This window comes from Salvelinus alpinus, chromosome 24, assembly GCF_045679555.1.
Source record: "Salvelinus alpinus chromosome 24, SLU_Salpinus.1, whole genome shotgun sequence".
Classification (NCBI taxonomy): Eukaryota; Metazoa; Chordata; class Actinopteri; order Salmoniformes; family Salmonidae; genus Salvelinus; species Salvelinus alpinus.
In genome coordinates, this window is record NC_092109.1 from 35,343,841 (window position 1) to 35,358,409 (window position 14,569).

General features: G+C 42.9%; 1 protein-coding gene across 1 annotated transcript; it reads right to left on the reverse strand.

Moving 5' to 3' along the window:
• Nucleotides 1–12,478: 12,478 nt before the first annotated feature.
• Nucleotides 12,479–14,184, reverse strand: LOC139552735 (alpha-2Db adrenergic receptor-like). The gene has a single exon (XM_071364761.1). It carries the CDS (start codon nucleotides 14,157–14,159, stop codon nucleotides 12,870–12,872), a length of 1,290 nt encoding a protein of 429 aa, XP_071220862.1. The 5' UTR covers nucleotides 14,160–14,184; the 3' UTR covers nucleotides 12,479–12,869.
• Nucleotides 14,185–14,569: the final 385 nt, after the last annotated feature.

Here is a 14,569-nt window from a genome sequence, read left to right on the forward strand (position 1 = left end):
GCTAGCCCCGGTCTGCTAACTGCTAGCTTGCTTGCCCCGGTCTGCTAACTGCTAGCTTGCTTGCCCCGATCTGCTAACGGCTTGCTTGCTAACCCGGTCTGCTAACTGCTAGCTTGCTAGCCCAGGTCTTCTAACTGCTAGCTTGTTGGACCCGGCCTACTATCTGCTAGCTTGTTAGCACCGGCCTGCTAACTGTCTGAATCGCCGTGTCCCCAGCCAGCCCAACCACTCACTGGACCCATATGTTCACTTTGCTACGCATGCCTCGCTCTAATATCAATATGTCTCGTCCATTACTGTCCTGGTTAGTGATTACTGTCTTATGTCACTGTAGAGCCTCTAGCCCTGCTCAATATCAATATCAACCATGTTGTTCCACCTCCTACATATGCAATGACATCACCTGGTTTAAACGTCTCTAGAGACTATATCTCTCTCATCATTACTCAATGCCTAGGTTTACCTCCAATGTAGTCACTTCCTACCTTACCTTTGTCTGTACACTATGCCTTGAATCTATGCTATCGTGCCCAGAAACCTGCTCCTTTTACTCTCTGTTCAGAACGTGCTAGACGGCCAGTTCGTATAGCCGTTTGGCCGTACTTGCTTTTTCAGTAAAGTTTTTTTGAAATCTGACACAGCGGTTGCATTAAGGAGAAGTGGATCTAAAATTCCATGTATAACACTTGTATTTTCATCAACATTTATGATGACTTTTTCTGTAAATTGATGTGGCTCTGCAAAATCACCGGATGTTTTGGAACTACTGAACATAACTCGCCAATGTAAACTCAGATTTTTGGATAAAAATATGAACTTTACCGAACAAAACATACATGTATTGTGTAACATGAAGTCCTATGAGTGTCATCTGATGAAGATCATCAAAGGTTAGTGATTAATTTTATCTATATTTCTGCTTTTTGTGACTCCTCTCTTTGGCTGGAAAAATGGCTGTGTTTTTCTGTGAATTGGCTCTGACCTAACATAATCGTTTGGTTTGCTTTCGTCATAAAGCCTTTTTGAAATCGGACACTGTGGCTGGATTTACAACAAGTGTATCTTTAAAATGGTGTAAAATACATGTATGTTTGAGGAAATTTAATTATGGGATTTCTGTTGTTTTGAATTTGACGCCCTGCAGTTTCACTGGCTGTTGACGAGGTGAGACGCTACCGTCCCACATACCCTAGAGAGGTTAACATTAGAAGCCTACTCCCTAAGTTTGTTTTACTCACTGCTTTAGGACACTGCCAACCCGGATGTCTTAGCCGTGTCTGAATCCTGGCTTAGGAAAACCACCAAAAACCCTAAAATCCCCATCCCTAACTATAACATTTTCCGCCAAGATAGAACTGCCAAAGGGGGCGGTGTTGCAATCTACTGCAAAGATAGCCTGCAGAGTTCTGTATTACCATACAAGTCTGTACCCAAACAATTCGAGCTTCTACTTCTAAAAATTCACCTTTCCAGGAACAAGTCTCTCATTGTTTCCGCTTGCTAAAGACCACCCTCTGCCCCCAGCTGTGTCCTCGACACCATATGTGAATTGATTGCCCCCCATCTATCTTCTGAGCTCGTGCTACTAGGTGACCTAAACTGGGACATGCTTAACACCCCGACCATCCTACAATCTAAGCTTGATGCCCTCAATCTCACACAAATTATCAATGAACCTACCAGGTACAACCCCAAATCCGTAAACACGGGCACCCTCATAGATATCATTCTAACTAACTCGCCCTCCAAATACACCTCTGCTGTTTTCAACCAAGATCTCAGCGATCACTGCCTCATTGCCTGCATCCGTAATGGGTCTGCGGTCAAACGACCACCCCTCATCACTGTCAAACGCTCCCTAAAACACTTCTGTGAGCAGGCCTTTCTAATCGACCTGGCCGGGGTATCCTGGAATGACATTGACCTCATCCCGTCAGTAGAGGATGCCTGGTTATTCTTTAAAAGTGCCTTCCTCACCATCTTAAATAAGCATGCCCCATTCAAAAAATGTAGGACTAGGAACAGATATAGTCCTTGGTTCACTCCAGACCTGTCTGCCCTTGACCACAAAAGCATCTTGTGGTGTTCTGCATTAGCATCGAATAGCCCCCGTGATATGCAACTTTTCAGGGAAGTTAGGAACAAATATACACAGGCAGTTAGGAAAGCTAAGGCTAGCTTTTTCAAACAGAAATTTGCATCCTGTAGTACAAACTCAAAAAGGTTCTGGGACACTGTAAAGTCCATGGAGAATAAGAGCACCTCCTCCCAGCTGCCCACTGCTCTTAGGCTAGGAAACACTGTTACCACCGATAAATCCACTATAATTGAGAATTTCAACAAGCATTTCTCTACGGCTGGCCATGCTTTCCACCTGGCTACCCCTACCCCAGTCAACTGCCCGGCACCCTCCACAGCAACCCGCCAAAGCGCCCACCATTTCTCCTCTGAAAGAGCTGCAAAATCTGGACCCCTACAAATCAGCCGGGCTAGACAATCTGGACCCTCTCTCTCTAAAATGATCTGCCGAAATGGTTGCAACCCCTGTTCAACCTCTCTTTCGTATCGTCTGAGATTTCCAAAGATTGGAAAGCTGCCGGGGTCATCCCCCTCTTCAAAGGGGGTGACACTCTAGACCCAAACTGCTACAAACCTATATCTATCCTACCCTGCCTCTCTAAGGCCTTCGAATGCCAAGTTAACAAACAGATTACCGACCATTTCGAATTCAGAGCTGGTCATGGGTGCACCTCAGCCACGCTCAAGGTCCTAAACGGCATCATAACCGCCATCGATAAGAGACATTACTGTGCAGCCGTATTCATCGACCTGGCCAAGGCTTTCGACTCTGTCAATCACCACATTCTTATTGGCAGACTCAACAGCCTTGGTTTCTCAAATGATTACCTTGCCTGGTTTACCAACTACTTCTCTGATAGAGTTCAGTGTGTCAAATCGGAGGGCCTGTTGTCTGGACCTCTGGAAGTCTCTATGGGGGTGCCACAGGGTTCAATTCTCGGGCCGACTCATCTCTGTATACATCAATGATGTCGCTCTTGCTACTGGTGATTCTCTGATCCACCTCTACGCAGACGACACCATTCTGTATACTTCTGGCACCTCTTTGGACACTGTGTTAACTAACCTCCAGACGAGATTCAATGCCATACAACTCTCCTTCCGTGGCCTACAACTGCTCTTAAATGCAAGTAAAACTAAATGCATGCTATTGAATCGATCACTGCCCGCACCTGCCCGCCCATCCACCCAGCATCACTACTCTGGACGGCTCTGACGTGGCCAACTACAAATACCTAGTTGTCTGGTTAGACTCTAAACTCTTCTTCCAGACTCACATTAAGCATCTCCAATCCAAAATTAAATATAGATTCGGCTTCCTATATCGCAACAAGCATCCTTCACTCCTGCTGCCAAACATACCCTCATAAAACTGACCATCCTACCGATCCTCGACTTCGGCGATGTCATCTATAAAATAGCCTCCAACACTCTACTCAACAAATTGGATGCAGTCTATCACAGTCCCACCCGTTTTGTCGCCAAAGCCCCATACACTACCCACCACTGCGACCTAGTACGCTCTGGTTGGTTGGCCCTCGCTTCATACTCGTCGCCAAACCCACTGACTACAGGTTATCTACAAGTCTCTGCTAGGTAAAGCTCCGCCTTATCTCAGCTCACTGGTCACCATAGCAGCACCCACTCGTAGCACGCGCTCCAGCAGGTATATCTCACTGGTCACCCCCAAAGCCAATTCCTCCTTTGGTCGCCTTTCCTTCCAGTTCTCTGCTGCCAATGACTGGAACGAACTGCAAAAATCACTGAAGCTGGAGACTCATATCTCCCTCACTAGCTTTAAGCACCAGCTGTCAGAGCAGCTCACAGATCACTGCACCTGTACATAGCTCATCTGTAAATAACCCATCCAACTACCTCATCCCCTTACTGTATTTATTTGATTTATCTTGCTCCTTTGCACCCTAGTATCTCTACTTGCACATTCATCTTCTGCACATCTACCATTCCAGAGTTTAATTGCTATATTGTAATTACTTCGCCACTATGGCCTATTTATTGCCTTAACTCCCTTATCCTACCTCATTTGCACACATTGTATCTAGATTTTTTGTTTTATTTTGTTCTACTGTATTATTGACTGTATGTTTGTTTACTCCATGTGTAACTCTGTGTTGTTGTATGTGTCGAATTGCTATGCTTTATCTTGGCCAGGTCAAAGTTGCAAATGAGAACTTGTTCTCAACTAGCCTACCTGGTTAAATAAAGGTGAAATATATATATTTTTGAAATGGTATAAACCAGTGAACTGGTTTAATAACAGTTCTAGTCATGTGGGTGTGATCGATCTCATACCATCCTAGTTCTTCTTCTACACTTTTAATAAATAATTCCTCAGATGGGAAATCTGATCCTTCTTGTTCATATTTCTCAAGACGAACACCATTTATGTGCCCGGATTGAAGAGATGAGCGCATTGGATCTTTCTGAGTTATTTCAGGCATATTGGAAACCTTGGGAGCACAACAAGTGACCTGGTTATGGTCAGGTGCAGGAAGCTTTCATCTCTGCTATCGGTCTGCTATCGTGTTTAGCTGTACTCTAGCTGGCTACCATGAACTGCACGAAGTAAAGAGACTACTAGCAGTCAGATTGGCTGACTGGTAGGATGACTGACTCTCTGGCTGACTGACTCACCCACTGGCTGACCAACTAGTTGACTGACTGACTGACTGACTAACTGACTGACTAGCTGTCTGACTTGTTGCCTGGATGGTTGACTGACTGGCTACCTGGTTGACTGACTGGTAAACTGACTCGCTGTCTGACTAGCTGGCTGACTATGGTTGACTGGCTGTCTGACTGGTTGACTGACTGACTGACTTGTTGACTGGATGGTTGACTGAATGGCTGACTGAATGGCTGGTTGACTGGCTGGCACTTTGACATCTGCTGATGTAAAAGGGGATTTATAAATACATCTGATTTGAAAAGAGAATAGAGAATGCAGGAATGTCTGAGTATGGAAGGAGGAGATGTGAAAACAATGGGATTCAGGGACCCAACATTACCTTTCTAAGTTATTCATGTCATTTAATGCAGAGAGAAATGTCAACGGATGGATGAACTAAAGTAGGGCCTCAAAAAAACTGCCTCTGAATATTGCAAGTGAAGATAAGTATTTTCTCAATTAATGTTAGAGGGGAAGAGGTGCAACGCTCACTCACTACCTCCTACCAGGTCTAATATTCCCTTACCTTTGATGATCTTCATCACAATGCACTCCCAGGAATCCCAGGTCCACAATAAATGCTTGATTTGTTCAATAATGTCCGTTATTTATGTCCAATTAGCTACTTTGGTTAGCGCGTTTGGTAAACAATTCCAAAGTCACAAACATTCCACAGGCCACAATCAACGGCTTAATCAACTCTATGTGAAGGAGTTGTGTAGCGTTAAATTAGGCAAATGATAGTCACATCAGATACTGACTGGCTCTGATCGACACCCCTACCTTTAAAAAAATATATATATATTCATCGGTGACCAACAGATGCATATCTGCATTGCCAGTCATGTGAAATCCATAGATTAGGGCCTAATGAATGATTTCCTTATATGAACTGTAACTCAGTAAAATCTTCGAAATTGTTGCATGTTGCGTTTATATTTTTGTTTAGTGTAACACAAGACCATTCACGAGGTCTCTAACCCACAGATACTGGTTCAGACCATCAGTGCTTTCAGGGTGTGTTTGTTTACATGAACAGTAATAATTCGATATTAAACTGATTATGGCAGTAGGCAGATTATGGCAATAGTCATGTAAAACACCTTACTCTGTTTATCTTAATCTGTGTAAGGTCAAAATAGAAGTAAGCATACGCCGATTGAAACACCTGGTTTTCTGAGCAACCTTTCGAATTATAGGACATGTAAACAGCTGTATATTTGATCTGCGATTAGCCAGCACCGGGTAGTGCAAGGCTGCCTATTTAGCACGAGTGAACTGAATTTGGAACAACTGAATGTATGCTTTTATATGTCAGAACTCAGAATCAAATAGTCTTCGCAAAAATACCAGTGGTGGAAAAAGTACTCAATACTCATACTTGAGTAAAAGTAAAGATACCTTCATAGAAAATGACTCAAGTAAAAGTCACCCAGTAAAATTCTACTTGAATAAAAGTCTAAAAGTATTTGGTTTTAAATATACTTAAGTACCAAAAGTAAATGTAGTTGCTAAAATATCCTTAAGTATCAAAAGTAAAAATATGAATAATAAAAAAATCCTTATTAAACAAACCAGACGGCACAATTTCCTTATTTTATTTACGGCCAGGTTCACACTCAAACACATAATTTAAAAACAAAGCATTTGTGTTTAGTGAGTCCGCCAGATCAGAGGCAGTAGGGAGGACCAGGGATGTTCTCTTGATAAGTGTGCGAATTGGACCATTTTCTGTCCTGCAAAGTATTCAAAATGTAACAAGTACTTTTGTGTGTCAGGCAAAATGTGTGGAGTAAACAGGTCAATTTTCTTTAGGAATGTAGTGAAGTAAAAGTTGTCATAAATATAAATAGTAAAGTACAGATACAAAAAAACGACTTAAGTAAAATACTTTAAAGTACTACTTAAATTCTACTTTACTGAAAAATACAGTAACAGAGTCACTGTGGTAGAACGTTTATTTTGATTGGCGGTTTTCTGCATGTATCAAAAGTCCCATCAGTAGACTTATTTCAGATGTGTTCATGTAAACAGGATTATTAGGGAAATCATTCTTGCAAAACATGCAAACGTTTTAGACAAATTATTATATTAACCTGACTACACACAATAAATCGCATTATTGTGTGTGTGTAACCGTGCTCATACTGTGTGACAACTGCAAATAATTATTCAGCGTAGGCTACATGTAGCACTAATGAAAAATAATACATGAACTCATATTTAAGTGTAGCAATTCCAACAACAAACGTCATTTAGCCTGCACTTCTTTTACACCAGGTTTTCCCAATCTCACTTTCTCTCCTCAACATTCCCCGACATACATTTTCTGTGCTGTAGGCCTGTTTTACAATTAGCAATTAGCAAGACCAAGCCTGCTTCTTTTCCCGAATAAGCTATTAGGCCTAGTGGCTATTAAAACAAATTCATATTATTATTATTATTTTTTAAGTCCTATAGTTTTTCCTGGGATTTCACGATAAGAGGAATGGCCTTCGTTGCTCCAACTATGTACCACACCTGCCCAATTTAGCTAATTGATCCGTTCAATGATTTCCTAAATTCAACACACCTGGCCTTCCAAAAACATGAAGCGTCTGCGGCACTCCAGGACCAGCGTTGCCTACCTCCGGTGTGCCTGTTGTGCACGGGGGACAGCTGGAAGAAAGAGGCTAGTGATGTGTAGCTGAAGTAAGAAGCTAAATATTAGGCCATTCATTAGCTGAATATTAACCCATTCATAAGCTGAATATTAGGCCTTAGGCTAAACATTTACCAGTCAAAGTGCAAGAAAAAAAAGTTATCAGATGATGAAATGGCCGATCTCTAGTGCGGTCCCGGGCACACAAACCTCCACTATTGATTAGGCCTACGTTTTTTATACAAGAAAATGATTATACATGGGCTACAACAGTGCAATGAGGAATTTATTTTAATTATCAAGTGAGTACACAATTATTGTTCATAGGCTGTCAACTGCAGTGATGTAGGCTAATTTGAATAATTCCTGTTTTGTTTCAGGCCGAAATAACTGCATAGTCCTACAGCCTAGGCCTGATTATGCAACCATTTGGATCAGTTTGGGTCTACTCTTGACAGATTAGAAGGTCCAGAAAGGTACATTAGCAGGCCACTCATATGGTGTATTATGTCAGGATGTAGCCCAGTGTTAAGATTGGCATCCAGGAAAATATGGGCTTCTCCCTTCCAACTCCCCGAACGTTCTTAATGATGTAGCCTATTTCACATTCAGCAAGCAATAGTAAGCATGCATCTTTCATCCAATAGGCTAAAGAAAATAATTCGAAATATGTGTCCAACAAGTTTTTGTAGTCTGGCTTTTCCTGGGACTCCACAAGAGTGTGCAAAGCTGTCATCAAGGTGGCTACTTTGAAGAATCTCAAATATAAAATATTTTTGATTTGTTTAACACTTTTTTGGTTACTACATGATTCAATTTGTTATTACATAGTTGATGTCTTCACTATTATTCTACAATGTAGAAAATGCTACAAATAAATTCAAAACCCTTGAATGAGTAGGTGTGTCCAAACTTTTGACCGGTACTGTATACTTCCATAATTTATACCAGGCTACCTTCAGATTAGTCTTGAGGCTTGTGGACCTACTCTCCGGACCTACTCACTGCCACAGTCATACTCTGGACCTAGTTTTGTGCCATGGAATAAATGTTGTGGATCTTAATGTTTTTCCTCATAATCCTGGACTATTAGACCACCAGTTTATTACATTTGCAATCGCAACAAATAATCTGCTCAGATCCCAACCAAGGAGCATCAAAAGTCGTGCTATAAATTCTCAGAAAACTCAAAGATTCCTTGATGCCCTTCCAGACTCCCTCTGCCTACCCAAGGACGTCAGTAGACAAAAATCAGCTGACCACCTAACTGAGGAACTCAATTTAACCTTGCGCAATACCCTAGATGCAGTTGCACACCTAAAAACTAAAAACATTTGTCATAAGAAACTAGCTCCCTGGTATACAGAAAATACCCGAGCTCTGAAGCAAGCTTCCAGAAAATTGGAACGGAAATGGCGCCACACCAAACAGGAAGTCTTCTGACTAGCTTGGAAAGACAGTACCGTGCAGTATCGAAGAGCCCTCAATGCTGCTCGAACATCCTATTGTCCAACTTAATTGAGGAAAATAAGAACAATCCGAAATTTCTTTTTGATACTGTCGCAAAGCTAACTAAAAAGCAGCATTTTCCAAGAGAGGATGGCTTTCACTTCAGCAGTAATAAATTCATGAACTTCTTTGAGGAAAAGATCATGATCATTAGAAAGCAAATTATGGACTCCTCTTTAAATCTGCATATTCCTCCAAAGCTCAGTTGTCCTGAGTCTGCACAACTCTGCCAGGACCTAGGATCAAGGGAGACACTCATGTGTTTTAGTACAATGATGAAAATAATCATGGCCTCTAAACCTTCAAGCTGCATACTGGACCATATTCCAACTAAACTACTGAAAGAGCTGCTTCCTGTGCTTGGCCCTCCTATGTTGAACATAATAAACGGCTCTCTATCCACCGGATGTGTACCAAACTCACTAAAAGTGGCAGTAATAAAGCCTTTCTTGAAAAAGCCAAACCTTGACCCAGAAAATATAAAAAAACTCTCGGCCTATATTGAATCTCCCATTCCTCTCAATTTTTGGGGAAAAAGCTGTTGCGCAGCAACTCACTGCCTTCCTGAAGACAAACAATGTATACGAAATGCTTCAGTCTGGTTTTTGACCCCATCATAGCACTGAGACTGCACTTGTGAGAGTGGTAAATTCCCTTTTAATGGCGTCAGACCGAGGCTCTGCATCTGTCCTTGTGCTCCTAGACCTTAGTGCTGCTTTTGATACCATCGATCACCACATTCTTTTGGAGAGATTGGAAACCCAAATTGGTCTACACGGACAAGTTCTGGTCTGGTTTAGATCTTATCTGTCGGAAAGATATCCGTTTTTCTCTGTGGATGGTTTGTCCTCTGAGAAATCAACTGTAAATATCGGTGTTCCTCAAGGTTCCGTTTTAGGACCATTATTGTTTTCACTATATATTTTACCTCTTGGGTATGTCATTCGAAAACATAATGTTAACTTTCACACAGCTGTACATTTCAATGAAACATGGTGAAGCCCAAAATTCCCTCGCTGGAAGCCTGTGTTTCAGACATAAGGAAGTGGATGGCTGCAAATGTTCTACTTTTAAACTCGGACAAAACAGAGATGCTTGTTCTAGGTCCCAAGAATCAAAGAGATCTTCTGTTGAATCTGACAATTAATCTTGATGGTTGTACAGTCGTCTCAAATAAAACTGTGATGGACCTCGGCGTTACTCTGGACCCTGATCTCTCTTTTGACGAACATATAAAGAATGTTTCAAGGACAGCTTTTTCCATTTACGTAACATTGCAAAAATCTGAAATTTTCTGTCCAAAAATGATGCAGAAAAAGTTATCTATCCTTTTGTTACTTCTAGGTTAGACTACAGCAATGCTCTACTTTCCGGCTACCCAGATAAAGCACTAAATAAACTTTAGTTAGTGCTAAATACGGCTGCTAGAATCCTGACTCGAACCCCAAAATTTGATCATATTACTCCAGTGCTAGCCTCTCTACACTGGCTTCCTGTTAAGGTGATGGCTGATTTCAAGGTTTTATTGCTAACCTACAAAGCATTACATGGGCTTGCTCCTACCTATCTCTCCGATTTGGTCCTGCCGTACATACCTACACGTACGCTACGGTCACAAGACGCAGGCCTCTTAATTGTCCCTAGAATTTCTAAGCAAACAGCTGGAGGCAGGGCTTTCTCCTATAGAGCTCCATTTTTATGGAATGGTCTGCCTACCCATGTGAGAGACGCAGACTCGGTCTCAACCTTTAAGTTTTTATTGAAGTCTCATCTCTTCAGTAGGTCATATGATTGAGTGTAGTCTGGCCCAGGAGTGTGAAGGTTAACGGAAAGGCACTGGAGCAACAAACCACCCTTGTTGTCTCTGCCTGGCCGGTTCCCCTCTCTCCACTGGGATTCTCTGCCTCTAACCCTATTACAGGGGTTGAGTCACTGGCTTACTGGTGCTCTTCCATGCCGTCCCTAGGAGAGGTGCATCACTTGAGTGGGTTGAGTCACTGACGTGGTCTTCCTGTCTGGGTTGGCGCCCCCCCTTGGGTTGTGCCATGGCGGAGATCTTTGTGGGCTATACTCGGCCTTGTCTCAGGATGGTAAGTTGATGTTTGAAGATATCCCTCTAGTGGTGTGGGGGCTGTGCTTTGGCAAAGTGAGTGGGGTTATATCCTGCCTGTTTGGCCCTGTCCGGGGGTATCATCAGATGGGGCCACAGTGTCTCCTGACCCCTCCTGTCTCAGCCTCCAGTATTTATGCTGCAGTAGTTTCTGTCGGGGGGCTTGGGTCAGTCTGTTATATCTAGAGTATTTCTCCTGTCTTATCCGGTGTCCTGTGTGAATTTAAGTATGCTCTCTCTTATTCTCTCTTTCTCTCTTTCTTTCTGTCTCTCTCTCGGAGAACCTGAACCCTAGGACCAAGCCTCAGGACTACCTGGCATGATGACTCCTTGTTGTCCCCAGTCCACCTGGCCGTGCTGCTGCTCCAGTTTCAACTGTACTGCCTGCGGCTATGGAACCCTGACCTGTTCACTGTGATCACTATTATTTGACCATGCTGGTCATTTATGAACATTTGAACATCTTGGCCATGTTCTGTTATAATCCCCACCCGGCACAGCCAGAAAAGGACTGGCCACCCCTCATAGCCTGGTTCCTCTCTCGGTTTATTTCTAGGTTTTGGCCTTTCTAGGGAGTTTTTCCTAGCCACCGTGCTTCTACACCTGCATTACTTGCAATTGGGGTTTTAGGCTGGGTTTCTGTACAGCACTCTGATATATCAGCTGATGTAAGAAGGGTTATATAAATACATTTGATTTTGATTTGTGGGCGTCCTAGAGCAAAACAACCGACATGACTTTCATCTTTCCATAGAGGGGTCATACTAGTCTGTAGCTCAAACTGTCCGGAAGTTACAGACAGAAGTTGGCAGAAGAGGCTGTCAAATCAAAGGCACTCCTTTGATATAAAGTAGTTTTTTACAAAAATGACAAAACGTGTACCCTTGTCACTTTCACAAGAGTAATAACATGTTCACCTACTTAAGACATTGTCTCTAGTACAGAGTTTCCAAACTTAGAGGTGCAACATCGCGAGACTTCTGGGACACTTGCAAAACAGACCAAACCGACCAGGCCAGGGTTTGGGGTTTGAGAAGTCAATGAGAGAATTCAAAAATGATTCCTTAGTAGTTCATTTTCTCGAAATCTAAAGGCACAACCTAGATTCGATCGTGTGATCAGGGATTTATTTTGGAGAAGCAGTTTCTGCCTATCTTCCTACTGTACTGTCTTTGTCTCTACCCTCTGCTGGGTCCAACATATTGGATGTTCCGTTTCAGGTGCAATGGAAAGAGAGCCTTTGACATGACTTCTGCTTTTGGACGTAACAAGGCAACACTACATCTTAACTCCTCCTCCACATTTACTGGATTGGTTGAACAGTGCAGAAGTGAACCACCCCTGACAGTTTTTTTTCTTCTCGTCAAGACCAGTATGTAGGGGATCTAGTTTCAGATATATTTTTTTATGCCTGCTATATTAGGTTAGATGTCTCAGAGAGTAACAAGTAATTAATTGCCTCTTTACATCAAAAGCCCTTTAATGTATTAATAACAGAACACTGCGAAATGTGATTAACAACATGGAGAAACATAACAGTGTAGTCTGACTCATGCTTTTCTAATATGTAGATTGTATACTGATATATATATATTTTTTTAAATAAATTATGCCGATTTGAAACCTGATGCATTCAAGTCCACAGAAACACCATCTGACGGTTACAAACTCATTAAATTTGAAGTCCATTTTTTACATGACATTAAATTATTATTATTTTAGAATCTCATCACAGTATTCTACAAACACGTTTTACACGTCTCATAAGTACAGATACTAAACGCAACAGAGCTTACCCACACGCACACATATATAGAGAGAGATACATTTTTTTTGTAAACCTATGTGTGTGAAGTCTGGCAAATGATCTTCTTGAAAGATCTCCGAAAATCGCGATTAAATATTGTATAAATGATAGGATTCACTGAACTGTTACAGTAACCAATCCAGAAAAACAGATTAAAGAGAGCATCCGGAATTGGGCAACAATCTCTGCATATTGCGTGCAGACTGTATGTAAAAAAGAATGGGAACCAGCAGAGTACAAACACCCCCATCACCACTGCAAGGACAAACGTAAAGCGCTTTTCACGCATCTGCGCCAGTTTGGTCTTTGACAGTGACATCTGTCTAATCTTTTGCTCCTGAGAGAGCTTCGCGTTGCGGTTTGAAGCCCATGACACGCGGCAACTCTGTTTTGGGAAAGTGTTTGCGCCCTCCACTTTCCCTCTCTTGGAGAAGAGACAGTTCTTGGGTTTGCTCTCGGCGACGCAGCTCTCCTCCAGGTCAATATCATCGAGCTCTCCTTTCCGCATGTGGCCACCTAAACTGGGGCTGCTGGGGCTCTCCACCTCAAACTTCCTCCTGGGCACGAAGCACGTCTCCGACTGCGAAGGCTGTCTCTCCGTTCCGTTCTTTGCTGCAAACACAGTTGATGCGCGCTGCTTGGCCACTTTATATATTTTACAATACACCAGAATCATGATTAGTCCCGGGGCGAAAAATGATACCAGACAAGACGAGAGAATATACCATGTTTCGTTGTTGAGCAAGCACTCATGCTCGTCGTGTTTGGTCATAAGTAACGGTGGAAAAGAGATGACTGCTGATATGACCCAGACCACGGTGATCATACACTTAATACGCTTGGGCGTCCTCTTCCGATTGTAGCTAACAGCTTTGGTTACAGACCAGTACCTGTCCAGACTTATGGCACAGAGGTGCACTATGGAGGACGTGCAGAAGAGGACGTCAAGGGCCAAGTAGAAGGCGCACCAGGTGCTCCCAAAGTACCAGTAACCCATGATCTCGTTGGCGAGGGAGAAAGGGATGACCAAGGTGGCCACTAATATATCTGCCGATGCCAAAGAGACAAGGAAGAGATTCTGCGGCGCACGGAGCGCGCGGCTGGTGAAAACGGCCACCACAACAAGTACATTCCCTACGATTGTCACCAGAATGATAACGGTGACCAGGAACACGATGAAGACGGCCACGCTCTGGGAGTGAGGCAGAGGTCTTTGGGCACTCGTGCCATTAGTATCCTCTGATGAGTTCGCTGCGGCAAAAGTTGTTGGGGTTATATCCATTCTGGATAGACACGTCTGTTCCTCCCCATTCTCCTCATGCATTCCAAGCAGAGATACACAAGGCGACGGTCGCAAATTGCGCAATTTGATCAAAGTAGTAATTTTCATCTAAACAGTTGACCCATTATGTGGAAACATCACTGTTCAATCGAAATCACAGACGGAATGACCAGGAGAAGTAACATCCTGCAGTGTTTTGTTTTTAGTGCGTACGCACAAGGTGGCCCGCGACTCCAACAATGCCTGGCCACGCTCTACAGTTTATATTTGTGCAAGGAAAAATGATTTGAATGTATGGTTCCCTCGCGTACGACGGCAGTCCAAGAAACCAGGGTCAGATGGTAGCCTGAAGTTCCTACTTTAATCTGGTCGTTGCGCATTGGCCGCGTTCATGCTAGAGTGGAGAGGAATGTCAGTTCGGAGAGAGGGAGAGGGAGAGAGAGAGAGAGAGA

What these genes read in the sequence shown, in the direction of transcription:
- LOC139552735 (XM_071364761.1), bottom strand. Translation starts at nt 14,159, where the DNA reads ATGCATGAGGAGAATGGGGAGGAACAGACGTGTCTATCCAGAATGGAT.